General features: G+C 60.5%; 3 protein-coding genes across 3 annotated transcripts; all 3 read right to left on the reverse strand.

Annotated features, from left to right (window-relative positions):
- Positions 1 to 1289: 1289 nt before the first annotated feature.
- LOC132593941 (metallothionein-1E-like) lies at positions 1290 to 2769 on the reverse strand. The gene is made up of 3 exons (XM_060289000.1): positions 2742 to 2769; positions 2092 to 2163; positions 1290 to 1381 (listed from the first exon to the last, which is right to left on the reverse strand). Exons 1-3 carry the CDS (start codon positions 2767 to 2769, stop codon positions 1290 to 1292), a joined length of 192 nt encoding a protein of 63 aa, XP_060144983.1.
- Positions 2770 to 6689: 3920 nt separating this feature from the next.
- LOC132593948 (metallothionein-1E-like) lies at positions 6690 to 8169 on the reverse strand. The gene is made up of 3 exons (XM_060289036.1): positions 8142 to 8169; positions 7492 to 7563; positions 6690 to 6781 (listed from the first exon to the last, which is right to left on the reverse strand). The coding sequence occupies exons 1-3, from the start codon at positions 8167 to 8169 to the stop codon at positions 6690 to 6692; spliced, it is 192 nt and encodes a 63-aa protein (XP_060145019.1).
- A 3920-nt stretch (positions 8170 to 12089) lies between these two features.
- Positions 12090 to 13569, reverse strand: LOC132593940 (metallothionein-1E-like). The gene is made up of 3 exons (XM_060288999.1): positions 13542 to 13569; positions 12892 to 12963; positions 12090 to 12181 (listed from the first exon to the last, which is right to left on the reverse strand). The coding sequence occupies exons 1-3, from the start codon at positions 13567 to 13569 to the stop codon at positions 12090 to 12092; spliced, it is 192 nt and encodes a 63-aa protein (XP_060144982.1).
- Between the last annotated feature and the right edge of the window lie 6275 nt (positions 13570 to 19844).

The raw sequence follows: 19844 nt of genomic DNA on the forward strand, positions 1-19844 counted from the left end.
CTGACTTCTGAGCCACGTGTCTCCTCTTTCTCTCGGAGTGCCCATCAAATAGGAGTTCCCTCCCCAGACCGCCAGGGGGCCCAACACCTGAAATAGACTACCCGTTCCCTCAGCACACACTTGTTGCTAATAAACCCCACCAGGCCCCCCCCACCCCACCCCCCGCCACGCACTGCAGCACCACCATCACTCTGCAGAGGAACACGTGAAGTCCTTCTTCTGAAACCAGGTCTCAGGGAAACAGCCGGGAAATTCCCACCAAATCCAAATCACTTTCTTTCGGGGTGTCAGGGAGCCACGGGCTGGTTTTTGAGGGAAGGGAAGATGTCAGCCTGACCTAGGGAGGTACTTGCGAAGATTCAGAGCCAAGCCCCTGCAGGGAGCTGTCACGGGTGGCGAGTGTCCTGTCCGTAGCCCTGGGCAAGCCAAGACTGAGGTTCCCTGTGGGGAGGCAGGGGGCAGAGCTGCTCCAGGCGTGTGTGGTCCACACAGTGGGGCATCTGTGAAGTGTTCCCAGGACTCGGGCACACTTTGAACGTACGTGCAGCATATGAGAGCGTCCAGTTTCCAGAATTGCTCCTCCACGTGTGAAGGTGGTTTTACGTGTTGAAGGGAAAACTGGGTGTCACATATCGTGTCCTTTGACGTGTTTTCTTCGCGATCCGTTTTCCCGACCAGGGTGAAAACTGTGGCAGAAAATACAAAGAGGTCCTTCCAGGGTGTTTTAGACGCAAGCCCCGTGCAGAAGTCACACGAGAGGGGTGTGGGATTCCACCCCCTCTGGGTACTTTTCTAGGCTCTCATCACCGAGCGCTGAGTTTGGCAGGGGCCCCCAGAGAAGGAAAATGAGAAATGGGCAACTTTCTCTGCAATCCGTCCTCCTAAGGGGAATAGAGGGAGTGTGTCCTCTGTGTGTCCAGTGCCCTATGTCATCTGGCGAGGGTATCCTTTGGAGCTGAGAAACGGAAGCTCAAATTAACCTAAGCGGCTAAGACGCTCAGTGTGTGTGTTTTGGGGGTGTGGGGTGTGTGTGGGGGTACTCTTTGGTCCAGAGCCGAGGTCTCTGCACGTCCAGTCCAGTTCCCCACGCCAGCCCTGATGGGCACGGAGTCTCTTTGTCCAAGACACACCAAGGAAGACAGAGCCAGAATAAAGTCAACAGCTTTTATTACAAGTCACAGATTTCATAGAAAAAGGGATGTAGCGTCAGGTCCGGTTGTATGAAAAACGGTAAAATGCAGGTTTGTCCTGGTTGCTCTGTGGACACCCGGGGCAGGCTCTCCGCGACATCAGGCACAGCAGCTGCACTTGTCCGAGGCCCCTTTGCAGACGCAGCCCTGGGCACACTTGGCGCAGCCCACGGGGCAGCAGGAGCAGCAGCCTGGGGAGGCAAGGGCAGCGTGCAGTCGGACCACGCGTTGTCCGGAACCACCCTTCCCAGCAGCAGGCCTGGCCCCAGCCGCCCTCGGGCCCAGACCCTGAGTTTACGATGGTGTCCTCTGTCCTGAGGTAATTGCTCTCAGACACTAGGTTCAGGTTGCCCGGCCCATCTGTGCCCAGGACAGGGCACAGCGCCTTGGAGAGACAGTGAGCAGGGCCTCTGGGGACAGGAGAAAGCCAGCCCCCAGCACCACCAGTGATGTGAGCCAAGTCCTCAGGATCAAAGTGGAGGCAAAGCCCGCACAGAGCAGCTCCCGCTCGGGATAGGGAAGCTCTGGGCTGCTTCGACAGGGAGGGGCTGCACCAGGTCCGAGAAGCCACGCACGGCCACTGGTTCCTGTCCCTAAAGTGCTTCAGTCCCTGAGAGGAGTCGGAAGCGGGACTCAGGAGGCAGGAGGACTAGTTCTAGTGACAGGTCTGAGGTTGTTTGTCGGTGACCCGTCTGGGCCTCAGTCTCCCTGTTCTCTAGTGCACGCCTGGGTCTCGGTCATGCCGAAGGTGATTCCAGCTCTGACTGTGAATCCCTTCCTGGTGAGGGGGGTGCCGGGAAGTCTGGTCCCTGTCCTGCTCCTGCCTGCCTGCTGAGCTCTGGGCCCCCTCCTCGCACTCAGCCCGGACCCCGCATTCCCAGAGAAGGCCCCGCACACTCACTCTTCTTGCAGGAGGCGCATCTGCAGGCTTTGCAGGTGCAGGTGCAGGATCCAGCGCAGCCGCAGGAGCCGCCTGCCGGGAAGGGAAAGGAGGCCAGCAGTGAGCAGGGACGGGGATGCAGGAGCCACAGCAGACGGTCAGCAATGCCTCCCTGAGCCCTCCTCCTCTGTCAGGACCCAGCCCTGGGAGCTCGTGTCCACTCGGGCGGATAGAGAAGCCCCAGCTCCTCTCTTCTGGTCCAAGGAGAGTAAGTCCCCTCCTGATGGGACTCCACAGGGAAGGTCCCGGGCTCCAGACGCAGCCCAGGCCGACTGGGGCCGGGGGCCGGGGCCCATGGCCTGAACCCTAAAGAGGCAGCGTCCCCTCCTCCCATCAAATCGTGGCAGGTCCGAGACCGCCTCCAAACGCTGGGTCCCGGTCTAGCAATCCCCTGACCTGCCGGGTGACCTCAAGAAGGACAGCCTGGAGCCTCCGTGCCCTCAGTGTCAACGGAGAGGCAAAGGGAGACTGACGTGCCCTCAGGAGCCTGGCTACCAAGAAAGCCCTGGACCCGTGACAGGAGTCCTCCTGAGCTCAAACTCAAAGCCCTCCCTTCTCGTCCTGTGCCTGGGAAGGGGGCATCCTAAGGCTCAAAGGCAGGGCTCCCTTACCAGTGGGGCAGGAGCACTTGGGGTCCATCTGGAGGAGGAGTGAGGCCCGAGGTCCAAAGCAAGGGGCGAAGCCGCTTCACGGGTCCGGTGGGGGCCGTGTGGGAGCGAGGAGCCCGGGGGCTCAGTTATAGGCCGAGGAGGCGGCCCGGGCGCAGAGGCCCCGCCCCCGCCTTGCACCCGCCCCGCGGCTCCGCGCCCGCGGCGCCCGCGCCGCCCGTGCCGCCCGCAGCGCCCTGGGCCGGGCTGTGAGCAACAGGCGGGGCCGAGCGCACGATTCCACGTCGGTGCCGGCTGGAGCGGAGGAACCGGGTGCCGTGCGGTAAGCGGTGTCCCAGCCCCCTGGCCGCCCCTTCCCAATGTGCCCGACGGGAGCAGCCACCGTGTTGGCGGCTTGTGCAGGAATCCGGCTCCCGCGTCCGCCGGTCTTCCCCGCCCCAGGCCCCAGGCCCCGCGCCGCCGGCCTCCGGGTCGCCGTTTCCTGCAGCCTGAGAACAGCCCCCGCCTCCCGCTCGTGTCCCTGGCTTGGCTGGAGCCGGGGAGCGGTGTCAGAGAGCGCAGGCGGATGTGACCCTCACCACCGTTTGGCCGACCCCATGCGTCCCCGGGCGTTGCCAGCCCCGGTCCCCACCACGGTCCTTTGGAAGCGTTTTTCCGGTACCGCCTCCTGTAACCGCAGCGCGGTGAACATTGCCTTCAGCCGCGAGGCGTCACTTGTGTTTTCCTTTCCTGGAGGGATCCTGGCTCATTTGTCCGGGGGCTTCTTTGCCTAAACTTTCCAGGGGCGCTCCTCACTGTAGCCGGTCCACCCCCACGCCAGGGTGGAGGTTCCCTCATCATGGGATGCTTCCCCAGGGGCGGCATCATTGTAGGTGATAGGCAGACCTGGCGGTAAATAACAAAGCGAGACAAGTGGATAGAGTTCCCTTTGAGTAGTCCTGACAGTTACTCACCATGGAGTCCATGCCAAGCCTTGTTAGTCACTTTTGCTCTTTGAGTTGTCACACCAACCGGGAAGGGAGACAGCAGTCAGGAGCCCGCTTCCCAAAGTCCAAAGTCCCTACAGTACAGGGAGGCTACTGAGGCAGGCACACAGGGCTGGGGAGTGGTGCCCTGCCTGCTTCTGTGTTTTTGTCGCTTCGCAGCTGAAAGAGGGAGTCAGTGAGCAAGCTCCCCTTTGGCCCAGAGCTGTGTCCTCGGCCCGTCTCTACCATGTCCAGCTCAATCCTGGGGGCGACCAAGGTGACACAGTAGGAATGTATTTATGATTTTGTGGCTACCTTCTGACTCTCTCCTTCAGTAGCGTTCGAGAGGTTTCTTTTGGTATAACGTATTTCAGAAAATCACTGAAAAGAAAATGGTAAGGAAATCCTGATGCAGGTGACAGCAGAAGTGGCAGGACCCTTCTGTGTCTGTGAGGAGGACACCGACTGTGCTCCTCACGGCTTTCTATCTGTAGTGTCGACGGCTCTTTGCGTGAAGGCAGGATAACCCTCTCGGGGGTACTGGTCCCACGCTCACAGGGTCGATGGGGACGGCCCAGAGCACAGAGCGAAACACACCGTCCTTGCTTGCGTGTCTGGAAGGAGAACAGTGTCTCCTAGGCTGATGATAACAAATAAATCAATAGATAAATAAATGAATGGGTGATGTGATCGATTGCTCACTGAGTGCCCAGTATATTCTGACCTTCTTGGCATGTATTCAGTTCTTTAATCCCGAGAGCCAGACACTATTATTTTCCCTTTAGAGCAGAGCAGACGGAGCCACAGAGAGGTTATGTCCCATGGCTGTACGTGGCACAGATGGGACTGGCCCTCCTGCAGGCTGACTGCAGCCCCGCGCCCAACCGGACACCGTGTCATCCCACGAAGGGTGAGAACACTGAACACCTGGCACAGAAGCAGCAGTGGGAGAGCCCTGAGCCGGCAGCCAGAACCCTCCGCACAGCTCTGTGACCTCTCTGGGCTTCGGCCTCCCACCTCTGCAGCCAGGAGCACAGCTGGACTGTCTCCGAAGACCCTGCAGCCCTGAAAAAGGAGAGGCCGGACTCAGCCTCCAGTGATGTCATAACCGGCACCGTGTGGCCGGGAGGTGAGACAGCTGCAGTGTAGGTTTAGTCCTCTGAGTATAGGCTGTGTGCCCTTGGGTAAGTTGCTTAACCTCTCTGGAACTGGCACCATCACTCCAGACCATGCAGGTTCACCGAGTCTGTCCAAACGCTGTGGCGGTGACTCGTTCCACGGGGCTTGTTGGAGGACATCCCCACGCCCTCTGGCCCTGGATAAGCAAGGTTCCTATCCATCTCTGCCCTCACCATGAGCTTGCTTGCAAACCAGGGAGCCTTTCTCCAGGAGCTTGTCGGGAGCTCAAGGATTCTCTGTGCACAGATGTCAGTGTGGAGAGAGCGATCGTACGGGACACCGTGGGGGAAGCCCGAGCTGGGAGCCAGGCCACTATCTCGCTTATTCCCCCTCATTGACATTAATCTTTTGTATCGAAAGGAGGAAATGAAATCTCAGAGAGTATCAGTGACTTGCCAGGTCAGGAAGTGGCACGGTGGCTGTGAACCTGAGTGCCTGACGCCGACGCCCACGCACGCAGCACGGGCCGGCTCCCGAAATGCCCTGTGCACTCGGGGCACCTGTGGCCCATCTTGGTCCTGACTTCTGAGCCACGTGTCTCCTCTTTCTCTCGGAGTGCCCATCAAATAGGAGTTCCCTCCCCAGACCGCCAGGGGGCCCAACACCTGAAATAGACTACCCGTTCCCTCAGCACACACTTGTTGCTAATAAACCCCACCAGGCCCCCCCCACCCCACCCCCCGCCACGCACTGCAGCACCACCATCACTCTGCAGAGGAACACGTGAAGTCCTTCTTCTGAAACCAGGTCTCAGGGAAACAGCCGGGAAATTCCCACCAAATCCAAATCACTTTCTTTCGGGGTGTCAGGGAGCCACGGGCTGGTTTTTGAGGGAAGGGAAGATGTCAGCCTGACCTAGGGAGGTACTTGCGAAGATTCAGAGCCAAGCCCCTGCAGGGAGCTGTCACGGGTGGCGAGTGTCCTGTCCGTAGCCCTGGGCAAGCCAAGACTGAGGTTCCCTGTGGGGAGGCAGGGGGCAGAGCTGCTCCAGGCGTGTGTGGTCCACACAGTGGGGCATCTGTGAAGTGTTCCCAGGACTCGGGCACACTTTGAACGTACGTGCAGCATATGAGAGCGTCCAGTTTCCAGAATTGCTCCTCCACGTGTGAAGGTGGTTTTACGTGTTGAAGGGAAAACTGGGTGTCACATATCGTGTCCTTTGACGTGTTTTCTTCGCGATCCGTTTTCCCGACCAGGGTGAAAACTGTGGCAGAAAATACAAAGAGGTCCTTCCAGGGTGTTTTAGACGCAAGCCCCGTGCAGAAGTCACACGAGAGGGGTGTGGGATTCCACCCCCTCTGGGTACTTTTCTAGGCTCTCATCACCGAGCGCTGAGTTTGGCAGGGGCCCCCAGAGAAGGAAAATGAGAAATGGGCAACTTTCTCTGCAATCCGTCCTCCTAAGGGGAATAGAGGGAGTGTGTCCTCTGTGTGTCCAGTGCCCTATGTCATCTGGCGAGGGTATCCTTTGGAGCTGAGAAACGGAAGCTCAAATTAACCTAAGCGGCTAAGACGCTCAGTGTGTGTGTTTTGGGGGTGTGGGGTGTGTGTGGGGGTACTCTTTGGTCCAGAGCCGAGGTCTCTGCACGTCCAGTCCAGTTCCCCACGCCAGCCCTGATGGGCACGGAGTCTCTTTGTCCAAGACACACCAAGGAAGACAGAGCCAGAATAAAGTCAACAGCTTTTATTACAAGTCACAGATTTCATAGAAAAAGGGATGTAGCGTCAGGTCCGGTTGTATGAAAAACGGTAAAATGCAGGTTTGTCCTGGTTGCTCTGTGGACACCCGGGGCAGGCTCTCCGCGACATCAGGCACAGCAGCTGCACTTGTCCGAGGCCCCTTTGCAGACGCAGCCCTGGGCACACTTGGCGCAGCCCACGGGGCAGCAGGAGCAGCAGCCTGGGGAGGCAAGGGCAGCGTGCAGTCGGACCACGCGTTGTCCGGAACCACCCTTCCCAGCAGCAGGCCTGGCCCCAGCCGCCCTCGGGCCCAGACCCTGAGTTTACGATGGTGTCCTCTGTCCTGAGGTAATTGCTCTCAGACACTAGGTTCAGGTTGCCCGGCCCATCTGTGCCCAGGACAGGGCACAGCGCCTTGGAGAGACAGTGAGCAGGGCCTCTGGGGACAGGAGAAAGCCAGCCCCCAGCACCACCAGTGATGTGAGCCAAGTCCTCAGGATCAAAGTGGAGGCAAAGCCCGCACAGAGCAGCTCCCGCTCGGGATAGGGAAGCTCTGGGCTGCTTCGACAGGGAGGGGCTGCACCAGGTCCGAGAAGCCACGCACGGCCACTGGTTCCTGTCCCTAAAGTGCTTCAGTCCCTGAGAGGAGTCGGAAGCGGGACTCAGGAGGCAGGAGGACTAGTTCTAGTGACAGGTCTGAGGTTGTTTGTCGGTGACCCGTCTGGGCCTCAGTCTCCCTGTTCTCTAGTGCACGCCTGGGTCTCGGTCATGCCGAAGGTGATTCCAGCTCTGACTGTGAATCCCTTCCTGGTGAGGGGGGTGCCGGGAAGTCTGGTCCCTGTCCTGCTCCTGCCTGCCTGCTGAGCTCTGGGCCCCCTCCTCGCACTCAGCCCGGACCCCGCATTCCCAGAGAAGGCCCCGCACACTCACTCTTCTTGCAGGAGGCGCATCTGCAGGCTTTGCAGGTGCAGGTGCAGGATCCAGCGCAGCCGCAGGAGCCGCCTGCCGGGAAGGGAAAGGAGGCCAGCAGTGAGCAGGGACGGGGATGCAGGAGCCACAGCAGACGGTCAGCAATGCCTCCCTGAGCCCTCCTCCTCTGTCAGGACCCAGCCCTGGGAGCTCGTGTCCACTCGGGCGGATAGAGAAGCCCCAGCTCCTCTCTTCTGGTCCAAGGAGAGTAAGTCCCCTCCTGATGGGACTCCACAGGGAAGGTCCCGGGCTCCAGACGCAGCCCAGGCCGACTGGGGCCGGGGGCCGGGGCCCATGGCCTGAACCCTAAAGAGGCAGCGTCCCCTCCTCCCATCAAATCGTGGCAGGTCCGAGACCGCCTCCAAACGCTGGGTCCCGGTCTAGCAATCCCCTGACCTGCCGGGTGACCTCAAGAAGGACAGCCTGGAGCCTCCGTGCCCTCAGTGTCAACGGAGAGGCAAAGGGAGACTGACGTGCCCTCAGGAGCCTGGCTACCAAGAAAGCCCTGGACCCGTGACAGGAGTCCTCCTGAGCTCAAACTCAAAGCCCTCCCTTCTCGTCCTGTGCCTGGGAAGGGGGCATCCTAAGGCTCAAAGGCAGGGCTCCCTTACCAGTGGGGCAGGAGCACTTGGGGTCCATCTGGAGGAGGAGTGAGGCCCGAGGTCCAAAGCAAGGGGCGAAGCCGCTTCACGGGTCCGGTGGGGGCCGTGTGGGAGCGAGGAGCCCGGGGGCTCAGTTATAGGCCGAGGAGGCGGCCCGGGCGCAGAGGCCCCGCCCCCGCCTTGCACCCGCCCCGCGGCTCCGCGCCCGCGGCGCCCGCGCCGCCCGTGCCGCCCGCAGCGCCCTGGGCCGGGCTGTGAGCAACAGGCGGGGCCGAGCGCACGATTCCACGTCGGTGCCGGCTGGAGCGGAGGAACCGGGTGCCGTGCGGTAAGCGGTGTCCCAGCCCCCTGGCCGCCCCTTCCCAATGTGCCCGACGGGAGCAGCCACCGTGTTGGCGGCTTGTGCAGGAATCCGGCTCCCGCGTCCGCCGGTCTTCCCCGCCCCAGGCCCCAGGCCCCGCGCCGCCGGCCTCCGGGTCGCCGTTTCCTGCAGCCTGAGAACAGCCCCCGCCTCCCGCTCGTGTCCCTGGCTTGGCTGGAGCCGGGGAGCGGTGTCAGAGAGCGCAGGCGGATGTGACCCTCACCACCGTTTGGCCGACCCCATGCGTCCCCGGGCGTTGCCAGCCCCGGTCCCCACCACGGTCCTTTGGAAGCGTTTTTCCGGTACCGCCTCCTGTAACCGCAGCGCGGTGAACATTGCCTTCAGCCGCGAGGCGTCACTTGTGTTTTCCTTTCCTGGAGGGATCCTGGCTCATTTGTCCGGGGGCTTCTTTGCCTAAACTTTCCAGGGGCGCTCCTCACTGTAGCCGGTCCACCCCCACGCCAGGGTGGAGGTTCCCTCATCATGGGATGCTTCCCCAGGGGCGGCATCATTGTAGGTGATAGGCAGACCTGGCGGTAAATAACAAAGCGAGACAAGTGGATAGAGTTCCCTTTGAGTAGTCCTGACAGTTACTCACCATGGAGTCCATGCCAAGCCTTGTTAGTCACTTTTGCTCTTTGAGTTGTCACACCAACCGGGAAGGGAGACAGCAGTCAGGAGCCCGCTTCCCAAAGTCCAAAGTCCCTACAGTACAGGGAGGCTACTGAGGCAGGCACACAGGGCTGGGGAGTGGTGCCCTGCCTGCTTCTGTGTTTTTGTCGCTTCGCAGCTGAAAGAGGGAGTCAGTGAGCAAGCTCCCCTTTGGCCCAGAGCTGTGTCCTCGGCCCGTCTCTACCATGTCCAGCTCAATCCTGGGGGCGACCAAGGTGACACAGTAGGAATGTATTTATGATTTTGTGGCTACCTTCTGACTCTCTCCTTCAGTAGCGTTCGAGAGGTTTCTTTTGGTATAACGTATTTCAGAAAATCACTGAAAAGAAAATGGTAAGGAAATCCTGATGCAGGTGACAGCAGAAGTGGCAGGACCCTTCTGTGTCTGTGAGGAGGACACCGACTGTGCTCCTCACGGCTTTCTATCTGTAGTGTCGACGGCTCTTTGCGTGAAGGCAGGATAACCCTCTCGGGGGTACTGGTCCCACGCTCACAGGGTCGATGGGGACGGCCCAGAGCACAGAGCGAAACACACCGTCCTTGCTTGCGTGTCTGGAAGGAGAACAGTGTCTCCTAGGCTGATGATAACAAATAAATCAATAGATAAATAAATGAATGGGTGATGTGATCGATTGCTCACTGAGTGCCCAGTATATTCTGACCTTCTTGGCATGTATTCAGTTCTTTAATCCCGAGAGCCAGACACTATTATTTTCCCTTTAGAGCAGAGCAGACGGAGCCACAGAGAGGTTATGTCCCATGGCTGTACGTGGCACAGATGGGACTGGCCCTCCTGCAGGCTGACTGCAGCCCCGCGCCCAACCGGACACCGTGTCATCCCACGAAGGGTGAGAACACTGAACACCTGGCACAGAGGCAGCAGTGGGAGAGCCCTGAGCCGGCAGCCAGAACCCTCCGCACAGCTCTGTGACCTCTCTGGGCTTCGGCCTCCCACCTCTGCAGCCAGGAGCACAGCTGGACTGTCTCCGAAGACCCTGCAGCCCTGAAAAAGGAGAGGCCGGACTCAGCCTCCAGTGATGTCATAACCGGCACCGTGTGGCCGGGAGGTGAGACAGCTGCAGTGTAGGTTTAGTCCTCTGAGTATAGGCTGTGTGCCCTTGGGTAAGTTGCTTAACCTCTCTGGAACTGGCACCATCACTCCAGACCATGCAGGTTCACCGAGTCTGTCCAAACGCTGTGGCGGTGACTCGTTCCACGGGGCTTGTTGGAGGACATCCCCACGCCCTCTGGCCCTGGATAAGCAAGGTTCCTATCCATCTCTGCCCTCACCATGAGCTTGCTTGCAAACCAGGGAGCCTTTCTCCAGGAGCTTGTCGGGAGCTCAAGGATTCTCTGTGCACAGATGTCAGTGTGGAGAGAGCGATCGTACGGGACACCTTGCGGGAAGCCCGAGCTGGGAGCCAGGCCACTATCTCGCTTATTCCCCCTCATTGACATTAATCTTTTGTATCGAAAGGAGGAAATGAAATCTCAGAGAGTATCAGTGACTTGCCAGGTCAGGAAGTGGCACGGTGGCTGTGAACCTGAGTGCCTGACGCCGACGCCCACGCACGCAGCACGGGCCGGCTCCCGAAATGCCCTGTGCACTCGGGGCACCTGTGGCCCATCTTGGTCCTGACTTCTGAGCCACGTGTCTCCTCTTTCTCTCGGAGTGCCCATCAAATAGGAGTTCCCTCCCCAGACCGCCAGGGGGCCCAACACCTGAAATAGACTACCCGTTCCCTCAGCACACACTTGTTGCTAATAAACCCCACCAGGCCTCCCCCCCCCCCCCCCCCGCCACGCACTGCAGCACCACCATCACTCTGCAGAGGAACACGTGAAGTCCTTCTTCTGAAACCAGGTCTCAGGGAAACAGCCGGGAAATTCCCACCAAATCCAAATCACTTTCTTTCGGGGTGTCAGGGAGCCACGGGCTGGTTTTTGAGGGAAGGGAAGATGTCAGCCTGACCTAGGGAGGTACTTGCGAAGATTCAGAGCCAAGCCCCTGCAGGGAGCTGTCACGGGTGGCGAGTGTCCTGTCCGTAGCCCTGGGCAAGCCAAGACTGAGGTTCCCTGTGGGGAGGCAGGGGGCAGAGCTGCTCCAGGCGTGTGTGGTCCACACAGTGGGGCATCTGTGAAGTGTTCCCAGGACTCGGGCACACTTTGAACGTACGTGCAGCATATGAGAGCGTCCAGTTTCCAGAATTGCTCCTCCACGTGTGAAGGTGGTTTTACGTGTTGAAGGGAAAACTGGGTGTCACATATCGTGTCCTTTGACGTGTTTTCTTCGCGATCCGTTTTCCCGACCAGGGTGAAAACTGTGGCAGAAAATACAAAGAGGTCCTTCCAGGGTGTTTTAGACGCAAGCCCCGTGCAGAAGTCACACGAGAGGGGTGTGGGATTCCACCCCCTCTGGGTACTTTTCTAGGCTCTCATCACCGAGCGCTGAGTTTGGCAGGGGCCCCCAGAGAAGGAAAATGAGAAATGGGCAACTTTCTCTGCAATCCGTCCTCCTAAGGGGAATAGAGGGAGTGTGTCCTCTGTGTGTCCAGTGCCCTATGTCATCTGGCGAGGGTATCCTTTGGAGCTGAGAAACGGAAGCTCAAATTAACCTAAGCGGCTAAGACGCTCAGTGTGTGTGTTTTGGGGGTGTGGGGTGTGTGTGGGGGTACTCTTTGGTCCAGAGCCGAGGTCTCTGCACGTCCAGTCCAGTTCCCCACGCCAGCCCTGATGGGCACGGAGTCTCTTTGTCCAAGACACACCAAGGAAGACAGAGCCAGAATAAAGTCAACAGCTTTTATTACAAGTCACAGATTTCATAGAAAAAGGGATGTAGCGTCAGGTCCGGTTGTATGAAAAACGGTAAAATGCAGGTTTGTCCTGGTTGCTCTGTGGACACCCGGGGCAGGCTCTCCGCGACATCAGGCACAGCAGCTGCACTTGTCCGAGGCCCCTTTGCAGACGCAGCCCTGGGCACACTTGGCGCAGCCCACGGGGCAGCAGGAGCAGCAGCCTGGGGAGGCAAGGGCAGCGTGCAGTCGGACCACGCGTTGTCCGGAACCACCCTTCCCAGCAGCAGGCCTGGCCCCAGCCGCCCTCGGGCCCAGACCCTGAGTTTACGATGGTGTCCTCTGTCCTGAGGTAATTGCTCTCAGACACTAGGTTCAGGTTGCCCGGCCCATCTGTGCCCAGGACAGGGCACAGCGCCTTGGAGAGACAGTGAGCAGGGCCTCTGGGGACAGGAGAAAGCCAGCCCCCAGCACCACCAGTGATGTGAGCCAAGTCCTCAGGATCAAAGTGGAGGCAAAGCCCGCACAGAGCAGCTCCCGCTCGGGATAGGGAAGCTCTGGGCTGCTTCGACAGGGAGGGGCTGCACCAGGTCCGAGAAGCCACGCACGGCCACTGGTTCCTGTCCCTAAAGTGCTTCAGTCCCTGAGAGGAGTCGGAAGCGGGACTCAGGAGGCAGGAGGACTAGTTCTAGTGACAGGTCTGAGGTTGTTTGTCGGTGACCCGTCTGGGCCTCAGTCTCCCTGTTCTCTAGTGCGCGCCTGGGTCTCGGTCATGCCGAAGGTGATTCCAGCTCTGACTGTGAATCCCTTCCTGGTGAGGGGGGTGCCGGGAAGTCTGGTCCCTGTCCTGCTCCTGCCTGCCTGCTGAGCTCTGGGCCCCCTCCTCGCACTCAGCCCAGACCCCGCATTCCCAGAGAAGGCCCCGCACACTCACTCTTCTTGCAGGAGGCGCATCTGCAGGCTTTGCAGGTGCAGGTGCAGGATCCAGCGCAGCCGCAGGAGCCGCCTGCCGGGAAGGGAAAGGAGGCCAGCAGTGAGCAGGGACGGGGATGCAGGAGCCACAGCAGACGGTCAGCAATGCCTCCCTGAGCCCTCCTCCTCTGTCAGGACCCAGCCCTGGGAGCTCGTGTCCACTCGGGCGGATAGAGAAGCCCCAGCTCCTCTCTTCTGGTCCAAGGAGAGTAAGTCCCCTCCTGATGGGACTCCACAGGGAAGGTCCCGGGCTCCAGACGCAGCCCAGGCCGACTGGGGCCGGGGGCCGGGGCCCATGGCCTGAACCCTAAAGAGGCAGCGTCCCCTCCTCCCATCAAATCGTGGCAGGTCCGAGACCGCCTCCAAACGCTGGGTCCCGGTCTAGCAATCCCCTGACCTGCCGGGTGACCTCAAGAAGGACAGCCTGGAGCCTCCGTGCCCTCAGTGTCAACGGAGAGGCAAAGGGAGACTGACGTGCCCTCAGGAGCCTGGCTACCAAGAAAGCCCTGGACCCGTGACAGGAGTCCTCCTGAGCTCAAACTCAAAGCCCTCCCTTCTCGTCCTGTGCCTGGGAAGGGGGCATCCTAAGGCTCAAAGGCAGGGCTCCCTTACCAGTGGGGCAGGAGCACTTGGGGTCCATCTGGAGGAGGAGTGAGGCCCGAGGTCCAAAGCAAGGGGCGAAGCCGCTTCACGGGTCCGGTGGGGGCCGTGTGGGAGCGAGGAGCCCGGGGGCTCAGTTATAGGCCGAGGAGGCGGCCCGGGCGCAGAGGCCCCGCCCCCGCCTTGCACCCGCCCCGCGGCTCCGCGCCCGCGGCGCCCGCGCCGCCCGTGCCGCCCGCAGCGCCCTGGGCCAGGCTGTGAGCAACAGGCGGGGCCGAGCGCACGATTCCACGTCGGTGCCGGCTGGAGCGGAGGAACCGGGTGCCGTGCGGTAAGCGGTGTCCCAGCCCCCTGGCCGCCCCTTCCCAATGTGCCCGACGGGAGCAGCCACCGTGTTGGCGGCTTGTGCAGGAATCCGGCTCCCGCGTCCGCCGGTCTTCCCCGCCCCAGGCCCCAAACCCCAGGCCCCGCGCCGCCGGCCTCCGGGTCGCCGTTTCCTGCAGCCTGAGAACAGCCCCCGCCTCCCGCTCGTGTCCCTGGCTTGGCTGGAGCCGGGGAGCGGTGTCAGAGAGCGCAGGCGGATGTGACCCTCACCACCGTTTGGCCGACCCCATGCGTCCCCGGGCGTTGCCAGCCCCGGTCCCCACCACGGTCCTTTGGAAGCGTTTTTCCGGTACCGCCTCCTGTAACCGCAGCGCGGTGAACATTGCCTTCAGCCGCGAGGCGTCACTTGTGTTTTCCTTTCCTGGAGGGATCCTGGCTCATTTGTCCGGGGGCTTCTTTGCCTAAACTTTCCAGGGGCGCTCCTCACTGTAGCCGGTCCACCCCCACGCCAGGGTGGAGGTTCCCTCATCATGGGATGCTTCCCCAGGGGCGGCATCATTGTAGGTGATAGGCAGACCTGGCGGTAAATAACAAAGCGAGACAAGTGGATAGAGTTCCCTTTGAGTAGTCCTGACAGTTACTCACCATGGAGTCCATGCCAAGCCTTGTTAGTCACTTTTGCTCTTTGAGTTGTCACACCAACCGGGAAGGGAGACAGCAGTCAGGAGCCCGCTTCCCAAAGTCCAAAGTCCCTACAGTACAGGGAGGCTACTGAGGCAGGCACACAGGGCTGGGGAGTGGTGCCCTGCTTCTGTGTTTTTGTCGCTTCGCAGCTGAAAGAGGGAGTCAGTGAGCAAGCTCCCCTTTGGCCCAGAGCTGTGTCCTCGGCCCGTCTCTACCATGTCCAGCTCAATCCTGGGGGCGACCAAGGTGACACAGTAGGAATGTATTTATGATTTTGTGGCTACCTTCTGACTCTCTCCTTCAGTAGCGTTCGAGAGGTTTCTTTTGGTATAACGTATTTCAGAAAATCACTGAAAAGAAAATGGTAAGGAAATCCTGATGCAGGTGACAGCAGAAGTGGCAGGACCCTTCTGTGTCTGTGAGGAGGACACCGACTGTGCTCCTCACGGCTTTCTATCTGTAGTGTCGACGGCTCTTTGCGTGAAGGCAGGATAACCCTCTCGGGGGTACTGGTCCCACGCTCACAGGGTCGATGGGGACGGCCCAGAGCACAGAGCGAAACACACCGTCCTTGCTTGCGTGTCTGGAAGGAGAACAGTGTCTCCTAGGCTGATGATAACAAATAAATCAATAGATAAATAAATGAATGGGTGATGTGATCGATTGCTCACTGAGTGCCCAGTATATTCTGACCTTCTTGGCATGTATTCAGTTCTTTAATCCCGAGAGCCAGACACTATTATTTTCCCTTTAGAGCAGAGCAGACGGAGCCACAGAGAGGTTATGTCCCATGGCTGTACGTGGCACAGATGGGACTGGCCCTCCTGCAGGCTGACTGCAGCCCCGCGCCCAACCGGACACCATGTCATCCCACGAAGGGTGAGAACACTGAACACCTGGCACAGAAGCAGCAGTGGGAGAGCCCTGAGCCGGCAGCCAGAACCCTCCGCACAGCTCTGTGACCTCTCTGGGCTTCGGCCTCCCACCTCTGCAGCCAGGAGCACAGCTGGACTGTCTCCGAAGACCCTGCAGCCCTGAAAAAGGAGAGGCCGGACTCAGCCTCCAGTGATGTCATAACCGGCACCGTGTGGCCGGGAGGTGAGACAGCTGCAGTGTAGGTTTAGTCCTCTGAGTATAGGCTGTGTGCCCTTGGGTAAGTTGCTTAACCTCTCTGGAACTGGCACCATCACTCCAGACCATGCAGGTTCACCGAGTCTGTCCAAACGCTGTGGCGGTGACTCGTTCCACGGGGCTTGTTGGAGGACATCCCCACGCCCTCTGGCACTGGATAAGCAAGGTTCCTATCCATCTCTGCCCTCACCATGAGCTTGCTTGCAAACCAGGGAGCCTTTCTCCAGGAGCTTGTCGGGAGCTCAAGGATTCTCTGTGCACAGATGTCAGTGTGGAGAGAGCGATCGTACGGGACACCGTGGGGGAAGCCCGAGCTGGGAGCCAGGCCACTATCTCGCTTATTCCCCCTCATTGACATTAATCTTTTGTATCGAAAGGAGGAAATGAAATCTCAGAGAGTATCAGTGACTTGCCAGGTCAGGAAGTGGCACGGTGGCTGTGAACCTGAGTGCCTGACGCCGACGCCCACGCACGCAGCACGGGCCGGCTCCCGAAATGCCCTGTGCACTCGGGGCACCTGTGGCCCATCTTGGTCCTGACTTCTGAGCCACGTGTCTCCTCTTTCTCTCGGAGTGCCCATCAAATAGGAGTTCCCTCCCCAGACCGCCAGGGGGCCCAACACCTGAAATATGCTACCCGTTCCCTCAGCACACACTTGTTGCTAATAAACCCCACCAGGCCCCCCCCCCACCCCGCCACGCACTGCAGCACCACCATCACTCTGCAGAGGAACACGTGAAGTCCTTCTTCTGAAACCAGGTCTCAGGGAAACAGCCGGGAAATTCCCACCAAATCCAAATCACTTTCTTTCGGGGTGTCAGGGAGCCACGGGCTGGTTTTTGAGGGAAGGGAAGATGTCAGCCTGACCTAGGGAGGTACTTGCGAAGATTCAGAGCCAAGCCCCTGCAGGGAGCTGTCACGGGTGGCGAGTGTCCTGTCCGTAGCCCTGGGCAAGCCAAGACTGAGGTTCCCTGTGGGGAGGCAGGGGGCAGAGCTGCTCCAGGCGTGTGTGGTCCACACAGTGGGGCATCTGTGAAGTGTTCCCAGGACTCGGGCACACTTTCAACGTACGTGCAGCATATGAGAGCGTCCAGTTTCCAGAATTGCTCCTCCACGTGTGAAGGTGGTTTTACGTGTTGAAGGGAAAACTGGGTGTCACATATCGTGTCCTTTGACGTGTTTTCTTCGCGATCCGTTTTCCCGACCAGGGTGAAAACTGTGGCAGAAAATACAAAGAGGTCCTTCCAGGGTGTTTTAGACGCAAGCCCCGTGCAGAAGTCACACGAGAGGGGTGTGGGATTCCACCCCCTCTGGGTACTTTTCTAGGCTCTCATCACCGAGCGCTGAGTTTGGCAGGGGCCCCCAGAGAAGGAAAATGAGAAATGGGCAACTTTCTCTGCAATCCGTCCTCCTAAGGGGAATAGAGGGAGTGTGTCCTCTGTGTGTCCAATGCCCTATGTCATCTGGCGAGGGTATCCTTTGGAGCTGAGAAACGGAAGCTCAAATTAACCTAAGCGGCTAAGACGCTCAGTGTGTGTGTTTTGGGGGTGTGGGGTGTGTGTGGGGGTACTCTTTGGTCCAGAGCCGAGGTCTCTGCACGTCCAGTCCAGTTCCCCACGCCAGCCCTGATGGGCACGGAGTCTCTTTGTCCAAGACACACCAAGGAAGACAGAGCCAGAATAAAGTCAACAGCTTTTATTACAAGTCACAGATTTCATAGAAAAAGGGATGTAGCGTCAGGTCCGGTTGTATGAAAAACGGTAAAATGCAGGTTTGTCCTGGTTGCTCTGTGGACACCCGGGGCAGGCTCTCCGCGACATCAGGCACAGCAGCTGCACTTGTCCGAGGCCCCTTTGCAGACGCAGCCCTGGGCACACTTGGCGCAGCCCTGGGCACACTTGGCGCAGCCCACGGGGCAGCAGGAGCAGCAGCCTGGGGAGGCAAGGGCAGCGTGCAGTCGGACCACGCGTTGTCCGGAACCACCCTTCCCAGCAGCAGGCCTGGCCCCAGCCGCCCTCGGGCCCAGACCCTGAGTTTACGATGGTGTCCTCTGTCCTGAGGTAATTGCTCTCAGACACTAGGTTCAGGTTGCCCGGCCCATCTGTGCCCAGGACAGGGCACAGCGCCTTGGAGAGACAGTGAGCAGGGCCTCTGGGGACAGGAGAAAGCCAGCCCCCAGCACCACCAGTGATGTGAGCCAAGTCCTCAGGATCAAAGTGGAGGCAAAGCCCGCACAGAGCAGCTCCCGCTCGGGATAGGGAAGCTCTGGGCTGCTTCGACAGGGAGGGGCTGCACCAGGTCCGAGAAGCCACGCACGGCCACTGGTTCCTGTCCCTAAAGTGCTTCAGTCCCTGAGAGGAGTCGGAAGCGGGACTCAGGAGGCAGGAGGACTAGTTCTAGTGACAGGTCTGAGGTTGTTTGTCGGTGACCCGTCTGGGCCTCAGTCTCCCTGTTCTCTAGTGCGCGCCTGGGTCTCGGTCATGCCGAAGGTGATTCCAGCTCTGACTGTGAATCCCTTCCTGGTGAGGGGGGTGCCGGGAAGTCTGGTCCCTGTCCTGCTCCTGCCTGCCTGCTGAGCTCTGGGCCCCCTCCTCGCACTCAGCCCAGACCCCGCATTCCCAGAGAAGGCCCCGCACACTCACTCTTCTTGCAGGAGGCGCATCTGCAGGCTTTGCAGGTGCAGGTGCAGGATCCAGCGCAGCCGCAGGAGCCGCCTGCCGGGAAGGGAAAGGAGGCCAGCAGTGAGCAGGGACGGGGATGCAGGAGCCACAGCAGACGGTCAGCAATGCCTCCCTGAGCCCTCCTCCTCTGTCAGGACCCAGCCCTGGGAGCTCGTGTCCACTCGGGCGGATAGAGAAGCCCCAGCTCCTCTCTTCTGGTCCAAGGAGAGTAAGTCCCCTCCTGATGGGACTCCACAGGGAAGGTCCCGGGCTCCAGACGCAGCCCAGGCCGACTGGGGCCGGGGGCCGGGGCCCATGGCCTGAACCCTAAAGAGGCAGCGTCCCCTCCTCCCATCAAATCGTGGCAGGTCCGAGACCGCCTCCAAACGCTGGGTCCCGGTCTAGCAATCCCCTGACCTGCCGGGTGACCTCAAGAAGGACAGCCTGGAGCCTCCGTGCCCTCAGTGTCAACGGAGAGGCAAAGGGAGACTGACGTGCCCTCAGGAGCCTGGCTACCAAGAAAGCCCTGGACCCGTGACAGGAGTCCTCCTGAGCTCAAACTCAAAGCCCTCCCTTCTCGTCCTGTGCCTGGGAAGGGGGCATCCTAAGGCTCAAAGGCAGGGCTCCCTTACCAGTGGGGCAGGAGCACTTGGGGTCCATCTGGAGGAGGAGTGAGGCCCGAGGTCCAAAGCAAGGGGCGAAGCCGCTTCACGGGTCCGGTGGGGGCCGTGTGGGAGCGAGGAGCCCGGGGGCTCAGTTATAGGCCGAGGAGGCGGCCCGGGCGCAGAGGCCCCGCCCCCGCCTTGCACCCGCCCCGCGGCTCCGCGCCCGCGCCGCCCGCGCCGCCCGTGCCGCCCGCAGCGCCCTGGGCCGGGCTGTGAGCAACAGGCGGGGCCGAGCGCACGATTCCACGTCGGTGCCGGCTGGAGCGGAGGAACCGGGTGCCGTGCGGTAAGCGGTGTCCCAGCCCCCTGGCCGCCCCTTCCCAATGTGCCCGACGGGAGCAGCCACCGTGTTGGCGGCTTGTGCAGGAATCCGGCTCCCGCGTCCGCCGGTCTTCCCCGCCCCAGGCCCCAGGCCCCGCGCCGCCGGCCTCCGGGTCGCCGTTTCCTGCAGCCTGAGAACAGCCCCCGCCTCCCGCTCGTGTCCCTGGCTTGGCTGGAGCCGGGGAGCGGTGTCAGAGAGCGCAGGCGGATGTGACCCTCACCACCGTTTGGCCGACCCCATGCGTCCCCGGGCGTTGCCAGCCCCGGTCCCCACCACGGTCCTTTGGAAGCGTTTTTCCGGTACCGCCTCCTGTAACCGCAGCGCGGTGAACATTGCCTTCAGCCGCGAGGCGTCACTTGTGTTTTCCTTTCCTGGAGGGATCCTGGCTCATTTGTCCGGGGGCTTCTTTGCCTAAACTTTCCAGGGGCGCTCCTCACTGTAGCCGGTCCACCCCCACGCCAGGGTGGAGGTTCCCTCATCATGGGATGCTTCCCCAGGGGCGGCATCATTGTAGGTGATAGGCAGACCT

Source organism: Globicephala melas, chromosome 19, assembly GCF_963455315.2.
Source record: "Globicephala melas chromosome 19, mGloMel1.2, whole genome shotgun sequence".
Classification (NCBI taxonomy): Eukaryota; Metazoa; Chordata; class Mammalia; order Artiodactyla; family Delphinidae; genus Globicephala; species Globicephala melas.